Genomic DNA, 22,593 nt, shown 5'->3' with positions numbered 1-22,593 from the left:
TATGGCAAAACTTGAATGAGGAGGCCTGAGGATTAAATGGTAGTGATGTAACAATGCCAATTTCCTGATTTTGTTGTGGTTGTCTAGGAAAACCCCCTTAAGTTGCAGGAACTATATGCTGAATTGTTCAAGTGTAACAGGACATCATGGTAGCAGTTTACTCTCAGATGGTTCCAGATTTTACAAACTTCTTTGTACTGTACTTGGAACTTTTCTATAAGTTTGGGATTCTTTCAAAATTAAATTGATATGTGTATATATATATATGAAAGGCTTTATGCACACACGGGGAAAGTGGCTTGGGGTATTTTACCACAACATTCATTTTTATTTCAGCTTCTGTTTCTTTAATTATATTGTCACTGCTGGAAAAAGAAAACAGTATAGAAGTAGTAGCCTTCTTGTTTTAAGGCCCCAGGTCCGAGAAGCGCTTCTTAAATGGGAGTTTTATCGGCAATAATTAGCAATAACTATATATGTATTATAACAATCTGTGTAAGCCAATATAAGGTTGATAGTTTTCTAGTTGTTACTATTTTGTATGATGTTTATTAGTACATGCTATCTTAAGACAAAAATTGAATATTTTGAATTGCAAAATAGACTTAAAATTTATTAAGAATGGCAACAGTAATTTTTCTATAAATAAGATTATGTCAGTAGTTTTTGAAGGTTTTTTGTTTGGCTAATTGATTTAATATGATTTAAGTTGGAAATGAAATTTTTTAGTACCTTTTTAGAGGTAAACTTTACCTGCTTCTAGAATGTGTGTATCCTTCCACTTTTCATATTAAAGAAGACAGTTAACCTTTAAAGAAGTGAATATATATGTAACAGATATTACATATATATATATATATATATAAAATGAAAACTAAGATACATTGTATAGGAATAATTCAATAACAGTAGTCTGGGACTCAAGTTCTAAATGAAATAGAGAAACAGGAAAGAGGGGCCTCAAAAAAGATAGAATTTCAGTCTTAGCTTTGATGATTAGAAAAAAATACAGGTTAAAGAATATTTTAAAAATCTATCTAGTAGAATTTAAAGCAAGTTATATACCTTCTAAGTCACTGGATAGTATAAAAAGCAAAGTCTGTAAGAGTAGCAGGCAAAAGAAAGGAAGGAAGTATTTAAATCAGAAAATATTTAGTAACATGGGAAAATGCAATATAAACTATATGCAGGATGACCCCAGTTTTGCACATGTGTTTTTCTGTGAGTATGACAAACATAGTTATATAGAAAAGAGACTGAAATGAAAATAAGATTGAGTGGTTTCCTCTAGAAAGTGAAATTATGAGTGATTTTTGTTTTCTCCTTTGTACTTTTTTTTTATTGAAAGAGATTAATATATGTGTGCTTTTATATGATATCTATAAATCCCAATGAACAGATGTTCTTTAAAAATTAAAATGTAATATATCCTATTGTATATTTTATATAATATAAAATATTCTGAAATATTTTATAGTTTTTTTCAGTGGAAAAATCTGTTTGTTTCTAGGCTTATTGGTGGGCAGTATTACTTATGGGAATTGCCCTGATCATGTTAATGGCCGGTTTTATTAAGATATGCAGTGTTCATACTCCAAGTAGTAATCCAAAGTTGCCTCCTCCTAAACCTCTTCCAGGTAAGACAATTTGAGCAATATTTTTATTACTCAGAACCATTTAGCAAGTAGAACTGAATTATAAATGAGTCTTCAGTAACTAATATATAATACTTTCTCCTTGAGAATGGGATTACTGGATGAATTATGTAGTTGATTTTTAAGTGTGTGTTTTTTGTTGTTGTTTTTTTTATCAACCCAGTCTAGCTTATGGCTGCCGATTTAATGCTAATATATCCTTTTAAAAAAAATCCAAAAATCTTCCCTTGTTGGTTTTATTATGATAGACTACTTTTAAATGATTGTTCTTTCTATTCTAATAGCTATGCTTCAGTTATGGTTTTTAACGTTCGTGCTCTTGAAATATTTTCTGGCACGTAAAGTCATTTTCCCTAGGGATGATGCTTATGGGGAAATACAAGTTCCAGTCTGTGGGGGAGTCTTAGTGTAGAGGCTTCAGTCACCATAGGTATTCTCCATCTCTGAAAACAACTCCTAAGGTTTTGTCTCCACCACCCTTTACCTCTCAGGGAGACAGGGCTGGGAGGAGATACCCTCTTTAGACGAGCCCCAAGGATTTGGAGAAGGAGGGTAAGGAAGCGACTTCTCCGGATTGTTTAGGCCCCACCTGTTTCTCCCACCCCCTCCCCAAGGTAGGTGTCGCTTCCACGCTCCCCTCAGGACACCTGGGAAGTAGGTGTGGGACAACACTGTCCCAAGGCCTAAGGTAAATGGCAGTAGTTCCCTCTCCTGTCTCCCACTCACTTCTCATTGAAGCCTCTTGCCTCAGGCCAAATCCTTTGTGCCCTACACAAAGTTGTTTAAAACTAGGGGTTTCTTATAATTTTCTCCATTTTCCCTCAGTTGTTCCCCTGTGTTTGCCTATCTTAAGGCAAGAGAGGTCAGTGGTCATGCTGGGACAGTATCTTGGTGGGAATCAGAGGAAGTTTGATTTTGATGTCATTGCTTTTTGTAAATTAGCACGTTAGTACTCTGGAACTGATGTCAGTTTCTTAGGGATTTCCAAGGGCCAAGTGACACTTTTTAGATACATTACCAACTATGGCCTCATTCAATGACATGATTCTTTTACTTAATTTCATTTTAAGCATTTTCCAGCTCTTAACTGTAGTTTATTGAACCCTCACAAAAAATGTTGAGCACTTTTACATGAATTATCATATAATCCTCACAATAGACTATCTGAGTTAATTATTATCCCTGTTTTACAGACTAGTTAGTTAGTCATCTGAGTTTCAGAGAGGCTAAGTCATTTGCTCGAAGACACTCAGCAATTTCTTCCTCATGGAGTCTATCCTCAGACACATATTAATCTAATAGTTGTAGCTGTTAAGCATTTGACATGTGGCTAGTCTCAACTGAGATGTATTGTAAATATAAAATACATACAGACTCTGAAGACTTAGTATTTAAAAAATGAAATATTTCATTAATGATTCTTTATATTGATTACATCTTGAAATGATAATATTTTGACTATATTAGGTTAAATGAAATAAAAATGTTATTAAAATTATTTTACCTGTTTCTCTTTAACTTTTTTCATTGTGGTTACCAGAAAATAGAAACTTACATATATGGCTCATATTATGTTTGTTTTGGACAATGCTGATCTAGAACCTTTTTTCTTTTTCTTTTCTTCTTTTTTTTTTTTAACTGAAATGGCAGCTTTGTTTTTAAAGATTAAAAAGCTCATGGTAAATCTCTCTTGCTTTTGTTTGTGACTCACAGGCACTTTAAAGAGGAGGAGACCTCCCCAGCCCATTCAGCAACCCCAGCGTCAGAGGCCCCGGGAGAGTTATCAGATGGGACACATGAGACGTTAACTCAGCTTTTGCCTTGGTTCTTCCTAGTGCCTACAATGGGAAAACTTCACTCCAAAGAGAAACCTATTAAATCATCATCCCCAAACTAAACCCTCACAAATAACAGTTGAAGAAAAAAATGGCAAGAGATCATGTCCTCAGATCAGGTGGAATTACTTAAATTTTAAAGCCTGAAAATTCCAATTTGGGGGTGGGATGTGAAAAAGGAACCCAATTTTCTTATGGACAGATATTTTTAACCTAATGGCACAAAGTCTTAGAATATTATTATGTGCCCCGTGTTCCCTGTTCTTCGTTGCTGCATTTTCTTCACTTGCAGGCAAACTTGGCTCTCGATAAACTTTTATCACAAATTGAAATATATATATTTTTTTCAACTGCCAATCAAGGCTAGGAGGCTCGACCACCTCAACATTGGAGACATCACTTGCCAATGTACATACCTTGTTATATGCAGACATGTATTTCTTACGTACACTGTACTTCTGTGTGCAATTGTAAACAGAAATTGCAATATGGATGTTTCTTCGTATTATAAAATTTTTCCGCTCTTAATGAAAAATTACTGTTTAATTGACATACTCAGGATAACAGAGAATGGTGGTATTCAGTGGTCCAGGATTCTGTAATGCTTTACACAGGCAGTTTTGAAACGAGAATCAGTTTACCTTTTCCTTATGATGGAGTTGGTTCTGATATTCATTTTGTTTTATCAAATGGCTGCTAAGAGCACAAGAGTGACGATGCTGAAGAACACAGTTAAGTGCAAACTGGACATATGCAGCATACTACTACTTCAGGCTTAGGTCTGTATGTAAATGTCTGACTTCCGCTTACTTGTTTTAAACTTTCTAATTCAATTCCATTTTTGAATTGATAGGTGAAATTTTATTCATGTTTGGTAGCAGTTATGTCAGTGAAATGATTCTTTTTATTTGCAGCCTCTTATTTGTATGCTAATTACGTTTTGGTTTTGTCTGATACAGAAAAGAAAAGCTGTGTCTCTGTTTTATCAAAATATTTGAACAGCGTTTTCAGCATATCATCACTGATCATTGGTAACCACTAAAGAAGAGTGATTTGCTCAACCAGTAGTTAAAATTGTAGGTAGGCCTTCTGACATTTTTTTCCCCTAAAATATTTTAACTGCAATGAAGGTGAAACAGCACAATGTCCCATTCCAAATTTATTTTTTAAACAGGTGTAAATAATTGGCTTTTTAAAGAAAGAAGGCAAAAGCATTTAATGTATTAACAGGCTTATTGCTATGCAGGAATGGAAGGGGGCATTACAAAAAAACTTTAAGCTTGTGACATATTTATTGCTTCTGTTTTCCAGCTACATCACTTAAATTAGAAGTAAACAGCTATGATTTTCCTGGCTTCACATAGGAGTCAAATTTAGGGAAAGTTGAAAAGATTTGTGTTTGGCTTTTTTTTTTTTTTTTCCTTTTTTTCTTAAGAGTATAAGGTTTACACAATCATTCTCATAATGTGACGCAAGCCAGCAAGGCCAAAAATGCTAGAGAAAATAATGGGATCTCTTCCTTGTAAACTTGTACAGTATGTGGTGACTTTTTTCAAAATACAGCTTTTTGTACATGATTTAGAGACGAATTTTGTACATGAAACCCCAGATAGACTATAAATAATTCTAAACAAACAAGTAGGTAGATATATATGTAATTGCTTTTAAATCATTTAAATGCCTTTGTTTTTGGACTGTGCAAAGGTTGGAAGTGGGTTTGCATTTCTAAAATGGTGACTTTTACTCTGCAAGAGTTATTAGTAGCTTCTTGAGTGTGGTAGACTTTGGAACATGTACATTTTTTGCTTGTAATGTTATCCTGTGGTAGGGTTTTGGCAGGTACATACTGCCCTATTTTATTTTGAGTCTAAGTTAAATGTTTTCTGAAAAGAGATGCGTGCACTGAACTCTTTCCACTGCAAATCAAGATGTGGTAAAACAAAAGGATCAAGACAAATGAGCTCTAATACTACTGTCAGTTTAATGTCCACTGTGTTTTATACAGTATCTTTTTGTTCACTTTGGAAATTTTTACTAAAAAATGCAAAAAATAAAGTATTGTGCAAAGATGTAAGGTTTTTTGAAACTTGAAATGCATTAATAAATAGACTTGATGAAATCGTCTTGAAGGTTTCATACTCTTTGAACTCTGAGAACTATCAAAAGAAGCTTCCCGCAAGGCAGCTTTTCCTTACTAAATGAAAGAGATTGTTAAGCAGAAAGGGTGGTCTCTTCCCACACAAGTACAGATATCTTTATTCCTAATTAAGACTTCATGTAAAAATTTTATGATTAGATATCTCTTTCTACACACAATGAACATTTGAAAAACATTTAGTCTCAACTGCTTTACGTTATTTCTAATCAGTATTCAAAGTGCTTAAACGTGTCTGTCTTAGCAGAAGAGCTGAGCCATTTTGGAAACTGTGGTCTTATGTATATATTGCAAAGTTTTGAATGCTAAGTACCTCATTTATTTTAAAAGTCTAGTTTGATGATAAGTGTATTTTAAAATTTTGAGCCACGTTTTCCTGCTTTGTCAAATTCATAGCAAATAAGAAGAGACTTGACATTTCAGTCTTACCTAGAAAAAGAATTGTAAGCCCAGATTGGTGCCCTGCACAGAACAATCTGCCCCAAACCCAAGTTATTTCGTTATTTTTTAAATATATTGAGGCCAGCTTAAATAAGTAGTATTTGTTAAATGAGGAAAAATATGCAATACTTTTTAGTTACTTTAATTTAGAAACCTCAAAATGTATACTATGTTTAATTATGTTTGTTGATGAAACCGTCAATATTGATTCAGATGTTTGCAAATTTATTACTTTTACTTACAACTGAATATTTAAATTTTGTTTAGATTAAATCAGCAATAGAATAAATTATTACAGTTTCTGGACTAGTGTTCTCCATAGCGTCAGGCAATATCATACAGTTTTGGGAAGGACTTCTTTTAGGGAATGGCAGCTTTATCTGATCAGTCTTGTTTTCTGAGGTGTCTTCAGCAGTTTGTGCTTTGGGTACTTCATTTTTGTTATATTCACAGACTAGTGAAAACTGAAGATTTCTCCAAATTGAGCAAACTACTCTCGAGTTCTTATTTCTGTCCCTGTGGTCTGTACATTTTAAGACCTAATGATTATTATTTCTCCAAAGATGGGATTAGATTAGTGTCCTTGGCAGCTGTGCAATTGTGGGTGCTTGTGCTTGGGAAGGCTTTTAATTTCCTAAGTATTTCTAATCGAAAGTACAAGAGGGTCAGTGTAGTAAGTCCATTGCAAAACTGGACAGCCCATCTTCAGGGGTATAAGAAGTAATGTTCTTTATCCAGATTTAAAGAGTCAAGGTCTCCCAAAACTAGAGAGCAAGTTGGATATAGTTTAAAAGCAGCTGCCAGGGACAGTTCTTCTCTAGAGAAGTCACTAAAGTCACAAGAAACTGTAGTTTCCTGAAAAGCACTTTTGACTTCTAAGTAACAAAAAGGATAATTAGTTTGCTCCACAGAGCTCAGCTTCAGTTTCAGCATTTCTGGTTTTATGTTCTTGATTAAAAACAACTTCCATTTGAATCACTTTTTCCGTTTATTACCAGTTTAGTTTTTCCACTATCATTTCTGTATCCAACCCTTTACATTATTAGGATACAAGTGAACCCTTGTATTCTGTATTACTGTATTGTTTGTGTGTCTTAGATACATACATGTATGTACTATTTTCAGTAGAAATTCATATATTTTGTCATTGATAAGCTCTTCAGAGTATCTGTTCTCTCCTATGAAAAGCAACATGATACTAGGTAAAAATGGAGGGTTGAGCAAAATATTTATTAGCCTCTGCTCTTTCCTAAAATCTCTGCTAAAATCATAGTGATTGGGGAAAGAAAACAGCATATCCAACAAGGATAAGGAATATCGAAGAGAAGATAACAAGAACAACATTTTGGAGACTGGAAAGCAGATGGAGAAGTAGCCAAATCCTAAACCAGCCAGTGGAAACATGAGAACAGCCCAGTTTGCCTTGTTAACGTTTTGGGATATAGTCTTTAAGACTTTTTTCCGTGCACCTTTCTTATTTAACAATACATTGATACTGTATCTGCATCATTTTAATGACTGTAAATATTGCATTCTATGGATGTATTATACGTTTAAAAAATTAACCAATTCCCTATTGTTTGGATATTTAGATTTTCAGATTGTTCATTATTTTAAACAATCCTTTAAGGAAAATCCTAAGCCTATTAATAAAATAAATTCCTAAAAGTGGAATTAAAAGTGGGTTAAAGATTTTCTAGGGGCTTCCCTGGTGGCGCAGTGGTTAAGAATCTGCCTGCCAATGCAGGGGACACGGGTTAGAGCCCTGGTCCGGGAAGATCCCACATGCGGTGGAGCAGCTAAGCCCGTGCGCCACAGCTACTGAGCCTGCATGCTGCAACTACTGAAGCCCACACGCCTAGAGCCCGTGCTCCGCAACAAGAGAAGCCACCGCAGTGAGAAGTCCCGTGCCCTGCAACGAAGGGTAGCCCCCGCTCGCTACAACTGGAGAAAGCCTGTGCACAGCAATGAAGACCTAATGCAGCCAAAAAAAAAAAAAAAAAAAAAAAAGATTTTCTAAAGGTTGTTGATAAAAATTATGCTATTGTCTTCCAGATAGATGTACCAAGTTATACTTCTACCATTAACATATAAGAATACTTCCACCGTTAGCATATTATATAGATAATTTTTTAAAAATCTGAGAGCCCCGTGGTTAAAAATTTACATGTGTGTAGCCATGTAGGATTTATTAGAAACAATGGTAGAAGGCTCCTGCTTAATTGACTTTATTAGTTGTGGACATAATCCAAATGAAAGTCAAAAATTGTGCCCTGTTCGTGGTCTCTAAATACCATTTTCTTCAAAAAAACCAGACTTCCTTGGGTAACTGGCTAATTCCAGGTATACGGAAAGAAATGTGTAAGTAGAGCCTAGAAAACAGTCATACCAGAACGCAAGGAAGCTATTAGAGGTCTGTGAAAAAAGATTCAGGAGGCCTCTTGAAGAAGTTTCCACTGGCCAAAGCTGTTTTACTCTATGAGTTAATAATGATAGTTTACAAAATCCTAGTTACCTTTGGAATATGCTCTTAAAGAAATATTCCAGCTAATAAAGAGGAGTGATACAATATCGCCATTTTACCCGACAATGATTAATGGACCCAGATAACAAGCAGCAGTGGCTGCTAACCTCACAGAGAGACAGCAGTCCAATAATTTGTGCCTCCTAATGGAGACACGCGCGCCACTTCTGAAGCAGTCCTGCCAAAAGTCCGACCTGATCCTGGTCAAGCCTCCGGGTCTAACCACCTCTGTACTAGAAACACAGGAAATAAAGGGACACGTTAAATGATACCACAAAGGATTCAATCAGCAAAACCCAGGCTGGAAAACTACAGGACAAATGACCCTGTTTCTTCAACAACTGACTTGCAAGGAAAAAAGAAAAAGATGGATTAAGAGAGACTTGAGATTTATCTGCCAATACAACCTATGGATTTATTTGGATCCTGATATAAATAAACAATGAAAAATGAGGAAATAGGAAAACTAACTGGATATTTGATGATTTTAAGGATTTTTGCAATTATCTTTAGGTGTGATAATGGTATCATGGTTACATTTTTAAAAGGAGCCCTTTTAGAGACACACGCTGAAGACCTAAAAGTGAAATGATACGGTGTTTAGGTTTGCTTAAAAAAAAATTGCAGGGCTTCCCTGGTGGCTCAGTGGTTGAGAATCCACCTGCTAATGCAGGGGACACGGGTTCGAGCCCTGGTCCAGGAAGATCCCACATGCCGCGGAGCAACTAAGCCTGTGCGCCACAACTGCTGAGCCTGTGCTCTAGAGCCCGCGAGCCACAACTACTGAAGCCCGTGCTCTGCAACAAGAGAAGCCACCGCAATGAGAAGGCCGCACACCGCAAGGAAGAGTTAACCCCTGCTCGCCGCAACTAGAGAAAGCCCAGGTGCAGCAATGAAGACACAATGCAGCCAAAAATTAAAAAAAACAAAATAAATTAATTAAAAAATAAAATAAAATAAAAGGCTATACAGCCAATATTTAAAAAAAAAATTGCGAGCTGCAGTTGGGTAGGGTATGGGAGTAAAGCTGAAAACGAGACTGACCGTGAGTCGGTAATTGTTGAAGCTGGGTGACGGCCCCTTGGGGACTCATTATACTGTTTTCTCTACCTGTGCTTGTATTCAACATTTTCTTTAAAAAATTTTAAAAACGTGAATTAAGTTCATATAGATGCTCATTCATTACTGTTTTTATTTTAGCAACAATTCCTGATAATGGCCTATATTCCTAATGGGTTTTTTTTTAGTGATTTTAGTGGAATTATACTTGGACCAGTCAAGCAAACATAGTTAATTATATTCTGCTCCAGTTACAATGAGTGATTAATTGATTTCAACTGCTAGGGTGAATGCTTGAAGCTATCAGTCATTCAGCAATCATGTCAAGCAGGCCATTAGATCCCTCCTTGCTCACTAGTTTTTGTGGGGCTTAACAGCTAGTTAAAGAAAATATTTATTTTCTGTTAAAACACGTCAGGGAGTATGATCAGATGATCCACGTTTAACCTGTGTGTCCTGTATTAGAATAAGTGTTAAGTAGCTCAGTACAGTAAACTAGATTCTACTCTTTCTTTTTAAAATGATAATGATCCCTGGAGGTGGAAATGTATCTTTAAAAAGATATCTTGGAAGTGTTTGTTCTCAATGTAAAGAAATTAGAATAACTGGATCTAGTGTAGATTGTCTTATATAAAATGTGTTTCCATTGTGTGAGTTTTAGACATCATTTTGAAAAGTGAAGCCTATTTGGTAATACTGAACTAATTAAACAATTTTATTCTTCATTCTCGATGTATATTTTATTTTTTTCCCCCTGCCTTTTGGACAGTTAGCCTCTGTATTTCTGAACCCAAAAGGCCAGTTTTTATAAAGTGTCAATATATTATGATTAATTTTTCATTACTTTGGTTTTGTGATTGTAGTTTTTATTTTTTGCAAGTCCCTATTAGTAGGACCTCTGATTAACTTAAGTGACCTGTTAACCATTCTTTTCCCCCTTCTCCCTTGAAATCTTTTCAGAACATGTTTGGAATTCTTTGCTCCTGTGGTATGCACGTGCTGATTTGTGTGCACTGGTTGCCTCAGGTATTCGTTGGGCAGATCTGTGTTCAGCGCCTGGCTGCACCAGCACCTCTGCTGGATGATAGGAATACAGTAGTGAACATACAGTGTCCCTGCCCTTGTGAAGCTTATGGCTGGGAGGTGAGATAGATACTAATCCAATAATCATGTGAAGACGTGTCAATAACAACCATGGTAAGTGCTGTGAGGGGGAGGCCTTGGTGGTCCAAGAGCTGATCATGCAGGGATGGGATGGAGGAAGGAGGTGGGACCTAGTCAGGAAGGATAGGGAATGTGTCCTCAAGAAAGTGATGCTTGATCCCAAATCTGAAGGATGAAGAGAGGTTAAATAGGTCAAATAGGGTTTTTATTAATAGTGAATGGTTATATATTGGGCACTGATAGCTAGTTTTTCTTTGGGGAAAGGTAATATTTTTTGCTCTTGATTTCATTATATGTGAACCCAGCCATTCATATTCCTTTGTGTATTTTTTTAAAATAATTTTTCATTTTTGCATAAAGTATTCATTTACTGAAGAGCTGGCTTGTACTTTGGCAGATGTCTTACTTGGTTATTGTTCTTAAGGATATCGGCAAAAGTTTGAGAGTTGTGAAAGGCCCTTGGCTTTTCAGACCTTGACGTCTGTGTCATGACTATGATAAACTCAGAATCAGGACATCTAACCTCGTACCATGCTGAGTGAGGTGTCCCTCTGATTTGCTGCTCTCTGGCATTTTGTACATTCTCTGTCATAGCACATACCACATTGCAGTGTAATCCTGCCTCACCCAAGCCAAGCTCTTGAAAGGATCATCTATTCTCAGTGGCTACTTCATTTCCCATTTGCTTATCAACCTGCTGCATTTTGTCCTCAGCCCCCCAGGGACTGTAATCCAAGCTCTCAGGGAGCTCATAATCTAGTGGAAGGAAAAAACCCAACAGTCATAATGCAGAAGGATTTGTGCTGTAAACTATATAAATACAGTGTAGCTAGAAACTCAGAGGCGATGCATATGTGAGCCAAGATGACTTTCCAAAGGATATATGCTTGAGCTGAGTTTTGAAGTTTTGGTAAAAGTTTGTTCTAACTAGTGCCAAACTTACTGTCACTTTTAGAAAGGATTTAACTGCAGGGCAGTTCCTTGACTGTTTCATGCTCTGTTGTACTTCCATGCCAGTGGGCATGCTTTTCCCTCTGCTTGGATTGTCTCTTCCCTCTTGGTTCTTCCACAGGGCTTAATTTTATTGATCTCCATTTCCTTGAACTTGGCTATAGTAAGTGTTCAGTAAACATTTGTATTTTAGTAAAGGGTGTGTGCTTTGCAAAATAGGCAATGAAGCTAATTTCACAAAATAATGCACAAAAGTTAGTCTCATCACAACCTTACCAACACTCATACTTGTAACTTTTAACATCTCTGATTCTAAAGCCCCTGGCGGCACAACCTCCTCCGCTCACCCCCAGAGAGAAATTTCCTTTCAAAATCTAAAAAGCAATTATACTCCAATAAAGATGTTAAAAAAAAAAAACCCCACAATATCTGTGAAGAGCGATAAAGCAAAGCACAATAAAATGAAAAAAAAAATCTACTATGCATTTGTATTTATAGAATATAAAATATACCCACCACGTTTTGCACAAATGGGAAAAGCACAGCTTAGCTTTGGAGTGTATAAGCAACAAATCATATATAACTCCTGGCAGAAGAAATGGATTAAGAAAGCTCAAATTAGAAATTAAATGGGGAGGCCCTAGCTTCTTTGTGTGTGTGGACAAGTGTTTGTTTTCTTTAGCTAAATCATCTATGGTATTTTTTATTTGACTATTTCAGAATAAAAGGTAGAAGTTAAACATTTTGTAGATGGTGTTTTCCTGCAGCAAAAGTCCAGATCAACGTTTTCCTGTAAAGTTTTCCCACAAAATTCTAGTTCCATAGGTTTTAAAATAACTATTCAGAAAAAAAAAAAAAGTTGGGAGGGGATATGGATTCCAGGGTCAAATGAAAATGCTGAGTAAAAGTCAAATGGGTTTTTGTTTATTTTTATTGATTAAAAAAAAAAAAAAACGAGGTTCTTCTAAGAGCATCTAATATACTAACACTGATTTTGGTCTCTAAAAGGGTCTTATGATAATACAGAGTGCTCCCAAACTAGGAAACTCTCCTGCTAGTCCTCCCTACCTGCCCCGCGCCCCCACCCCCCACCCCAAGAGTCTGGGTTCTGTAGAAACATTGTGTATTGCTGCTTAGATGGTGGGTACCTTTGTAGGATCCCCAGCCAGGGACGGGTTCTCCTTACCTAAGGAATTCTTACGAGGCTTGGAGTTCCACGTCTGTTAAAACACTTGTCAGAGGTCAGGCCGTCAGCCTACTCTTTCAGTCTTACAAGCATCCCTGCTTTCTGTGGCACTCTCTAAAACAGTGGCCTGGGAGTGTGGTTACCAACTATGTTCATCTTGTACTCCATACTTAAAAATCTTGAGTACACATTCGTAATATGGAAATATTTATTCATAAATAATGCAAATGTGTTATACTGTTACTATGTTTTACAATATGCAAAAATTAAAAGGGATGAGTTAAAAATTAATGGAAGCTACAGTATTTCCTCCCACATTCCATTGGGTCTTTTTGCACACACCTTGGTGTGTACACAACCCACTTTGTAAACCTCTGGCTTTAGAGATAGAATCTACATATCTTCCAAATCAAGTAGCTTTCACCCTCTTCACATTCCTGGGTTAAGTATCTTTTCCAGTGGGACACTGTAGCTGCTGAAGAATGCAGGCCACTCCTAGGTATTTACTTTTAAAGACCTCCAAGATACAGTAAGTGGAAAAAGCAGGTATTAATAAATATGTGTGGCCTTATTTGTTATGTGTGAAATTTTTGAAGTTTGTAAAAATATATAATTTATGTATAGAAAATCTCTAGATGGATACATTAAAAACTGTTAAATTATTTCTGAGCACTGGAATTAAGGGTCTTGGGAGAGGAAGAGGATTTTTTAACTTTTTATCCTTCTGTATATGAATTTTTTATGAAAGATTCTCTTTATAATAAATTAAAAAATTACTACATATGGTGTGATGTCAAATATGGTACAACACATTGTCATTGTTGATTGTTGAAGTTGGGTGATGGGAACATTGGGCTTCCTTACTACATTTCTACTTTTATGTATATTTGAATATTACTATAAATAATAATTTTAAATTAAAGAAAAATAAATGCATTGCAAAAGGAGTCTATAGAAATACACCACATAGTAACTGATTATCCTGGGAGTGGGAGAAGGAGAGTTGAGGAGTAGAACTTCGGGTACCTTCCCCCCATATGATCTGTGTTCCATGAGTGTTTATTGCTTTTAATGGGCAAACACTTAATTGAACACACACACACACACACGCAAACTGCAAAGCCCCAAGTGCAAAGAGTTTCATGTGTAGACAGGAGTATAAAATACTTGTTTGACTTGCCAGATACTTGTTAGTTTCTAAGGGAATATATAAAATGAATGCATAAGCCACATAGGGCTCAGCTGTATCATAATAAGATCACGAGGCTTGTTTTATAATAGGATTCTTGAGCTTGATATATAAGAAACAAAGGTGAAGCTCCAAGGCATGGCTAAACAGGTCTGCACTGTCCCAGCTGCATCAGGGAGAGCACAGCTAGTGGTCTGCCGTTAATGATTTGCACTGTGAGCTAGTTACCAGGCTCCGTAATATGAAAGACAGTGTCTTAAAAGTAGAGTGCCTAATTATAGCTCTCACACGGGGTCCAAGGGAATTAATATGTAAAGGATGTGTTCTGTTGCCAACTGCAATGCTAAGCTGCATTCGTAGACGTATAGAATCTGTAAGGAGGGAAATGATGGTTCATTAACTGCGTGACCTTGTTAAAGTTAGTTAAGCTCTAGGTATCTCGTCTGTGAAACAAAGATAGTAATATTAGCCACCTCAGGGGACTGTGATGAGGGTTAAATGAGAATGTAAGGCGCCTTGCACACGGTGAGCACTCAAATGCCAGCTCTTCTTGTTTTCATGTGAAAAACTGCTTATTGAGCTGAGAACATTTAGCTTGTGAGCAGGCATTCCCCGATTTTAAGTATCTTCTCCTCAAACAGCCATGTGGTTAGGGATGATTGGTCTTTGGTCAACCCCATCACCCTTGCAAGTTTAGGGCATGTAACCCAATCTGGCCAGTAAAATACGAGGGGATTTTGACTTTTCTTTCTCTGGGTGTTGTCAAGTCTTAAGTGTGCTGCCTGAGACTTGCAGCCTCCAACTTGCTGTCAGCCTGATGATGAAGCCAACATCAAGGATGGCAGAGCAGAGAGAGAAAAAACAAACAAAAAAAGCTTCGTCTTACTGACATTGAAGAGCTGCTGAATCAAGCTTCCCTGAAGCCCACCTGACCTTGGGACTTCCTTTTTCGTGAGATTAAAAAAAAAAAAAAAGTTTTTTATTTAAGCCGACTTGAGTTAGCTTCTAAAAACATCATAATGACTAGAAGCTGCACCAGAGAATATTTGTGGTAGGAGTGGTGGCATTTATTCAGTCATATTTATTGAGCACTTTGGAATGCAAAACTAAACAAGAAGTGAGGAAGTTCTGAGACATGGCGAACGAGGAATAGGAGGTTCTGGAGAGATTAGCAGCTTGGACACATCGTGCATTTTTTCTACTTGCAATTTAACACACCTGCCTCTCCCGAGAAAAGCAGCTGTTGGGAGGCAGGCAATGCCTGGAATGTTGGTGAGGCTTCAGCATCCTGACAGAGGACCAGGGGGAAGGTCCCTATGAGTGTAGCTGGTCCCCCTGGTTCCCGAGGAGCTGAGCACATGGGCTGAGTTGCCTCCAATCCTGAGTTGAAGAGGTGAAAAGACTGGGAAGGGCTTCCTCCTAGGGCCTCACCAGAGGACTGGCAACCCATCTGCCGCTAAGCTGTGGCCAGGGGAGGTTGAGACCACGGTTCCTTCCACTGCTTTGGGAATGCTGCCACTTGAGATACCCCAATACGTGGGACAGCGCCTCAGTGAGCAAACAAAGGAAAAGAAGCTTCCTAATGGGGCCCAGCAGCCAGGGAGAAGAATTACAAGTAGAACCCTCAGTACAGAAATAGCTGTTGGCATAGATAACTTGAACCAAAAGAATAAGGAAACTTAAGGAGATTTAAGTGCAACACACACACACACACACACACACACACACACACACACACACACACTGATTTTCTGAGACCAAAAAAGATTTTGATGTAAAAGTTTCAAGAGTTGAACTGAAGGAGAAAGTGGTCATGGTTGATGTCTGAATTAGTATCCTGGAAGATAAGAGAAAGAGACACCTCAAAGCACAGTGCAAAAACACAGAGAGATATAAATCAGGAGAGGGATAGAAATCGAGAAGGGGATAGATAATACAATAGAAGAGGCAATCAGTAAGATAAGAAAAGTTTCTTAATTGAAGAGAGAGTTGCACCTCACAGAGTTCCAGGAAAGACTGATGACAAAAAAGACTTCTAGGCATATTATATCTCTGAGCTACAAGAAAAGAGAAAAATCTTACAAGTTTCCCCAGAAAAGAACAGTTACTTCTAAAGAAGAAAGAATCATCCCAGCATTGAACTGCTTATTTACCACACTGTACGCTACAATATAGAAAACTGCCGACCAATGAGAGAAAAGAACTGTATGGAAATTGACCTAGGCAGACCTCCTGTACTTTCAGTTCACTCAGTCTTGCAAAATAACCCAAGAATATGTTACCAGTTTCTTTTACTTAGTTTCCAAACAAACTCAAAGTCTCCATAAGCATGGGGAAGGGCCAGGAGAATACAAAATCTTAGGAGAATGGTAAAAGGGACCATCACCCAAATCAGAGTATATCACCAGCACCTGAATACACAAAGCCCAGAGAAGCTCATCCCTCTACTGCTGAGTGCATCTGGACTCTCCACTCTGTAAGTCTATTCTTTTCCTGAATTGATCACATCACCATCTGCCTTGACAACTCCTCTAAAAACAGTCTGGAACTAAAAATAATAAGTGAATCTAAGCAAATCCGGGCATCAGGAGTGGGTGGAAAGGAGGGAAATGTTCCAAAGGTCTCATCTGGGGAGTGGCTGTGGAACTGGTGGGGGGAGTGAATGTATGCTAAAGTTTGGAGTGGAAATGGTGGAAGAATAGAGTATTTTGGTGGGAGAAATATAGATCTGGTTTTCAAAAAATGGTAAAGAAATAGTTATCTGATCATGAGCAACAAGAAAGGGAAACTAGCAGGAAATATAATGAAAATCCACAAGAGAAGTCATGTTAACAAGATGGAAAGAGGAAATAATAATAATTTGATCAATCTGCAAAAATAAATACAATTAAAAATAAGAAATAATAAGTAATATAAGCCAATAACTAAATAAAATAAGTTAGTGGGAGGAGTCCAATTATAATGCTTAATGTGGAGGGACTGGATTTTCCCACTAAAAGTCAGAGACACTTAGATTGAACTGGAAATATAAATAAACCAGCTATACAACATCTAGAAGAAAAATATCTAAAACAAAATTTTAAATAAAAGAGTATAAAGAAAATAAAGGGATGGACAAAGATACCAAGCAAATATAATAAAAAAGAAAATAGAAATAGCAAAGTTAATAGTAGACAAGGAGGAATTTAAAATTTAAAAGTGTCTGGAGTAGCCTGCTTATAAATTAAGGAATAGTTCTTGGATAACTTTTAGAGCAAAGAGGAAAATAGAGCTAAAACTGTAAACTATCTAGAAAGCAGTAAAAAAGGGCATGCTTTCTATCAAAATCTGTACTCAGAGGAAAATTTATAAACATACACACCATTATCATTAAAGAAGAATATCTAAAAATAAAAGTACTTGTTTTTCTATGCAGCAAGTTCTTTGAAAAGAACAAAATTAAGCAAAAGAAAATATGAAGAAGGATTTAACATAAACAGAATTGGGACTATGGAGAGGCAGGTGAGCTGCCCAGGGCACAAAATTCAAGAAGACAAGGTCATGCAAGTGCCAACCCTGGCATCCTGGGCACTGCACTCATAAAGGAGAGCTCACTCTCAGGGTCACACAAGTGAGGGCTGGCACTTGCATCTCTTGCCTCCTCGGGTTTTGTGATGGAGGTGCCTTGCTTGCCTCACTCTAGACATGGTCTTGACTATAAAAGTAAAAGCTTCCTTCTTAGGAAGGAAAAAAAGCATTGTCCTGTCTCCCTCCCTCCCTTCCTCCCTTCCTTTCCTCCTTCTTTACTCTCTTTCTTTTTTTCTCTCTTTCTCTATACTCATAATAACCCAGGTGTAATTTATGCTTGTTATCGTGATCTTTTAATTTTACTAATTTTATTCCAGCCTAGAAGACAGTAGAGTCATAAAAGATCTCACAGAAATAACTTATTATATTCCATTAAATGTTTCCTTTTAGAAACTCTTTTTATTTTTTATTTTTTAAAGTGCATTAGATTCCTTACCTTACTTTATATTCCTAAATCAATGGGCCTATTTTCTGGGCCTACACATATCTCATTGTATGTCATTGTTAATAAATACAAAATAGTAATAAGACTCATTGTACCTCTTATTCCATTTAGAATTGAGAGTATAAGGTAGAAAACGAACACATGGGCTGCTCAAAGAGCATCAGCCATGCTATGAATGAATGCCCCAATCCCCCAGGAATTGTAAGAACTTAGAATTATTCCAAATGTACTTCCTGAAAATATAGTGTTTAAATATACTCTTAAGCAGAGTATCTCTAGAAATTGGGAGAAATATTACCATTCTCCAACATAGTTTCTCCTGACAGTCAACTAAACTTTTTCACTTTATAGGCTATTGGTTCCACCCCCCTCACCCGCCTTTGGTGGATTGTATCTACTTTTAATGTTGGACAGAGCACTACATAGCATTCCTGTGGCTTAATCTTATTTCCCATGAAAAATGTGTGTGCTTGCTTAGTTACCTCAGGTAGAACTATTAAAATTTCAGTTTAGTTTGGGATTTTTCCTGTGCTTTAATGTTATGCCTTCATTTACTCATTATCATGAGTAACTTTGTACCTCTCTTGCTTGAAGGTATTTCACAAAAATAATTTAAATAAATGTTATATGCAATAAACAAGTAAAAGCTGAAAACCTAAGAATACTATATGTAAAAGCACAACGACCAGATGCTTTCACAGCTGAATTTTTCTCTAATTAAAAAAATTATAAAGATCATCACTATATTATCTAAACTATTCAAGGCCATAGATGAAAGCTATAGAGTATCAAAGGATGAAAATGATAGCACCAAAAAAAGTGAACATCAGTTTCAGTTATGAGAATAAAGGTAAAAATCTAATTAAATTTTAGCAAGTAAAATCCAGTAATGTTATGAAAAAAATACATTATAACCAAGGAGGGTTTATTCCAAGAATGCAAGTGTGAGTCAGTATCAGGAAATCTATCAGCATAATTAATTTTATGGATAAACTAAAGAAGAAAATTCATATATTACTAAGGCATTTTTAAAATTTCAGCAGCCATTTCCAATAAAAATAGTAGAAAACCACTTAAATACAATAAGGTTTACTTGCCAATGCTATATATATATAAAAAAATATATATGTATGTACTACAGGCAAAACATCAAAACTTTTAATTAATATCGAGAATGAAACAGCAGTATCTACTATCAGCATTCTTAGTTAACATTGTCTTAGAGCTTCTAGAAAACCCACTAAGGTGGGCTTCCCTGGTGGCGCAGTGGTTGAGAATCTGCCTGCCAATGCAGGGGACACGGGTTCGAGCCCTGGTCTGGGAAGATCCCACATGCCACGGAGCAACTAGGCCCGTGAGCCACAACTACTGAGCCTGCGCGTCTGGAGCCTGTGCTCCACAACAAGAGAGGCCGCGATAGTGAGAGGCCCGCGCACCGCGATGAAGAGTGGCCCCCACTTGCCGCAACTAGAGAAAGCCCTAGCACAGAAACGAAGACCCAACACAGCCAAAAATAAAAAATAAATTAATTAGTTAAAAAAAAAAAAAATTAAAAAAAAAAACCCCACTAAGGTGAAAAAAATAAAATAATCAGTATATATTGTCTTTTTGGTGATGAGGTGATTGTATACCATGAGATTCTAGTAAAATAAAAAACCAAATAGAGTCAATAAAATAATTTGATAAAGTGGACAAATATAGAATAAATAAATAAAATCCAAAATCTATTCTATATGCTAGTAACCAGCTCCATTAAATACAAATGGAATGGCTGATTCCATTTTCAATGATGACAAAAAATTAAAATACTTAGGAATAAATGAAAATTAAAATTAAAAGTGTAAAATCTTATTGAAGGACATGAAATAAGATGTGAACAAATGGAAAACATATAATGTTCCTAGATGAGGAGACTTCATATAGTAAAATGGTCAATTCTCCTTGTACTAATTCCTAATTGTGATTCCCAATTAAAATATTAAGAGAGATTTTAGGGAATTGGATAAAATTACCTTAAAGTCCATATGAAAGACTAGATGCCTAAGAATATACTATGAATAAAGCCCCTGTAAGCAAGTAAATAAAAACTCTGAAATCAATTAAGTATGGTTGGAATAGAAATAAACAAGGAGATCAATATAACAAAATAGGGAATTAAGAAATAGTTCCCAGTATGTACTCTAAATTTATGATAAAAGTGGGATCTGAATTCAGCATGAAAAGTTAATATATTAAATAAATAATGTTAGCTCCACTTTTATCCATATAAAAGACAGTTATGTTGGCAGTCAATCTCATACCACATACAAAAATAAATTTCAATTGATTAAAGCCTTTAAGGTAGGAAAACAAATACAGATCTCAGAAGAAAATCTTCATTTTGTACAATTTGCAATTTGATGATGAAAGAGACTGTAATTTTCTGACTGTAAGTCAAGAAATCCATATGTTATAAAAGAAATGTTAGACTTTTCTGACCTCAGAAAAATTTATACTACTGTATAACAAAGAATACTGTATAACAAAGAATACTATAGAATACTATAATTAAAATCAATAGAGGAACAGATTTGGAAAAAAATTTTGCAAAGAAGCTGAAAGATAAAGGGTTAATAACATTTCACGAAGTATGGGGTTCTTACAAACTGACAAGAAAAAGACAAGCATTCCAATGGAAAATGGGATTTGAACAATTAGTTCACAGTAAAGCAAATTCAATAAATCTGTGGAAAGATTCTGAGACTCAGTAGGGAAATCTAGTCACAATGAAGTTATCACTTACTGCTGTCAGACTGACAAAAACTAAAATGAGCAATAAATATTTCCTCCTAGAAAGAGGCGGAGAGAGGAGAGAGTAGGTGCTCAAAGATTATGGTGGAACTGCAAACTGTTGCAGCCTTTTGGGAAAGCCGTACGGCAACATAATGCAAGCATAAGCAAGCATTATGTTGAAAAATATGTATCATTTGACCTAGCAATTCCACTGCTAGAAATATTTCCCACAAATGGGTATATATAGGAGGTATGTATAAGAATGTTAAATGCAGCCTTTTTCACAGGGACAAAAAGCTAGAAGAAAGGTGAAGGCACAGCAGTATGAGACCAACTGAATATTTTAAGACACCTCCACAATCTAGAATATTAGGCAGTCATAAAAAATATTGAGAGCTATACCAATTGACCTAGAAAGATTTCAGGAGGTACCACTGAGTAAGAAAATCAATTTGCTGAAAAGAATGTATAAGGTAATTACATGTTTGTAAAACAGTGACAACCTCCCTTTATATAAGAATGTGTACATATGTTCGGGTATATGACCACAAAAAATTTCATTGACACCCCTACTCGTCAACATGAGTCAGGGGACTGGCCCGAGCCAGAAGAGTAGGAAAAAGATTGCACTAACTCCTCCAACAGGTATAACTCTGCTTCTACAGAAATTAGAAAAACATGTTCATCTCTCCTAACTTACAGGAATATTGATGATCTATATCAACTAAAAAATAAGAAATAAAAGCAAGTTTCAGAGTAATCTATATAGTATGATTCTACTTTGGTGAAAACCACAGAGCCCTGAGTGTGTAAAAGTGCTTGTGGATGTTTGAAGGAATAACATAACAGCTGTTATTATCCTCTACCTACCCAAGCTTGCTGGGGCTGGGTAGGAGGAGGATGCAGGGAGATGACTAGATTTCTCTTTATACATCTTTGCATAGTTTCACATGTTGTATTTATGCTTTTGTAAAACATCTAACAAATGGGAAATTTAAAACAATCCCATGAACGAATCCCAAGAACACATTACTTCTGCCCTCAAGAGCTCATAGCCTCACATCCAGACCGTCTTCAGCTACTCGAGGCATGAATTTGGTCTCTAGGGCTTCTGGGGAAGAAACTAAGGTTGAGAGGTTATGGCCAGGCAGATTCGCTCTCTGCAAAGGTAGGGACCTCCCTTCACTGGAGGTGCTCAGCCACAGCTGTGATGTTATGTTCCCTTGAGAGGAAGGCTTTGGACTAGGTCAGTGTCATCCCGAATTTTCTGATGAGAAAACTTACTCAGGGTACTTGTGATGACACATCTGGTCACCCCCAACTCTAATTTACTTGGCATGAGTATAGCTCTCTAGAAAATCCTTCTTGTGATAGACCTAATTTGAAAAGCAAAATTTTAGTCAAGGAACACAAAGGCTTTTAATGAACTGACTGCGACAGATGCCAAATCAGGACGAGAGGAGGCCAGAGGGTGGGAAGGGATAAGGCTGTCCTTGAGAGGGGAGGGAAGTCAACTGCTACAGCAACGTGGCTGTGTTTTCAAACGGAATGCGGAAGCAGTGAACGCTATCTTGAACAGATACTGTAGTTGGAGCTTATGATTTAATTGGCAAGAGAAGACATACTTGTAAAAAGATGACTGTCACTTGT

General features: G+C 36.5%; 1 protein-coding gene and 1 long non-coding RNA gene across 5 annotated transcripts in view; one reads left to right on the top strand and one right to left on the bottom strand.

Moving 5' to 3' along the window:
* ADAM10 (ADAM metallopeptidase domain 10) overlaps positions 1 to 5,613 on the top strand; it is a 110,705-nt gene extending 105,092 nt beyond the window's left edge. For 3 of the 4 annotated variants that reach the window (XM_082446278.1, XM_082446280.1, XM_082446279.1), the window contains 2 exons: positions 1,511 to 1,637; positions 3,369 to 5,613. In XM_082446278.1, coding sequence (XP_082302404.1) covers positions 1,511 to 1,637; positions 3,369 to 3,463 — 222 coding nt within the window. In that variant the 3' untranslated portion in view covers positions 3,464 to 5,613. The remainder of the gene's footprint in view (positions 1 to 1,510; positions 1,638 to 3,368) is intronic. The other variant, XM_082446281.1, reaches the window with a different exon arrangement.
* Positions 1 to 22,593, bottom strand: part of LOC309654354 — a 498,770-nt gene that overhangs the window by 95,918 nt on the left and 380,259 nt on the right. The window lies entirely within an intron of this gene.

The sequence above is a fragment of the Balaenoptera physalus genome (assembly GCF_965194825.1).
Source record: "Balaenoptera physalus genome assembly, chromosome: 2".
In the NCBI taxonomy this organism is placed as follows: domain Eukaryota; kingdom Metazoa; phylum Chordata; class Mammalia; order Artiodactyla; family Balaenopteridae; genus Balaenoptera; species Balaenoptera physalus.
This window is presented reverse-complemented; position numbering and strand designations above follow the sequence as displayed.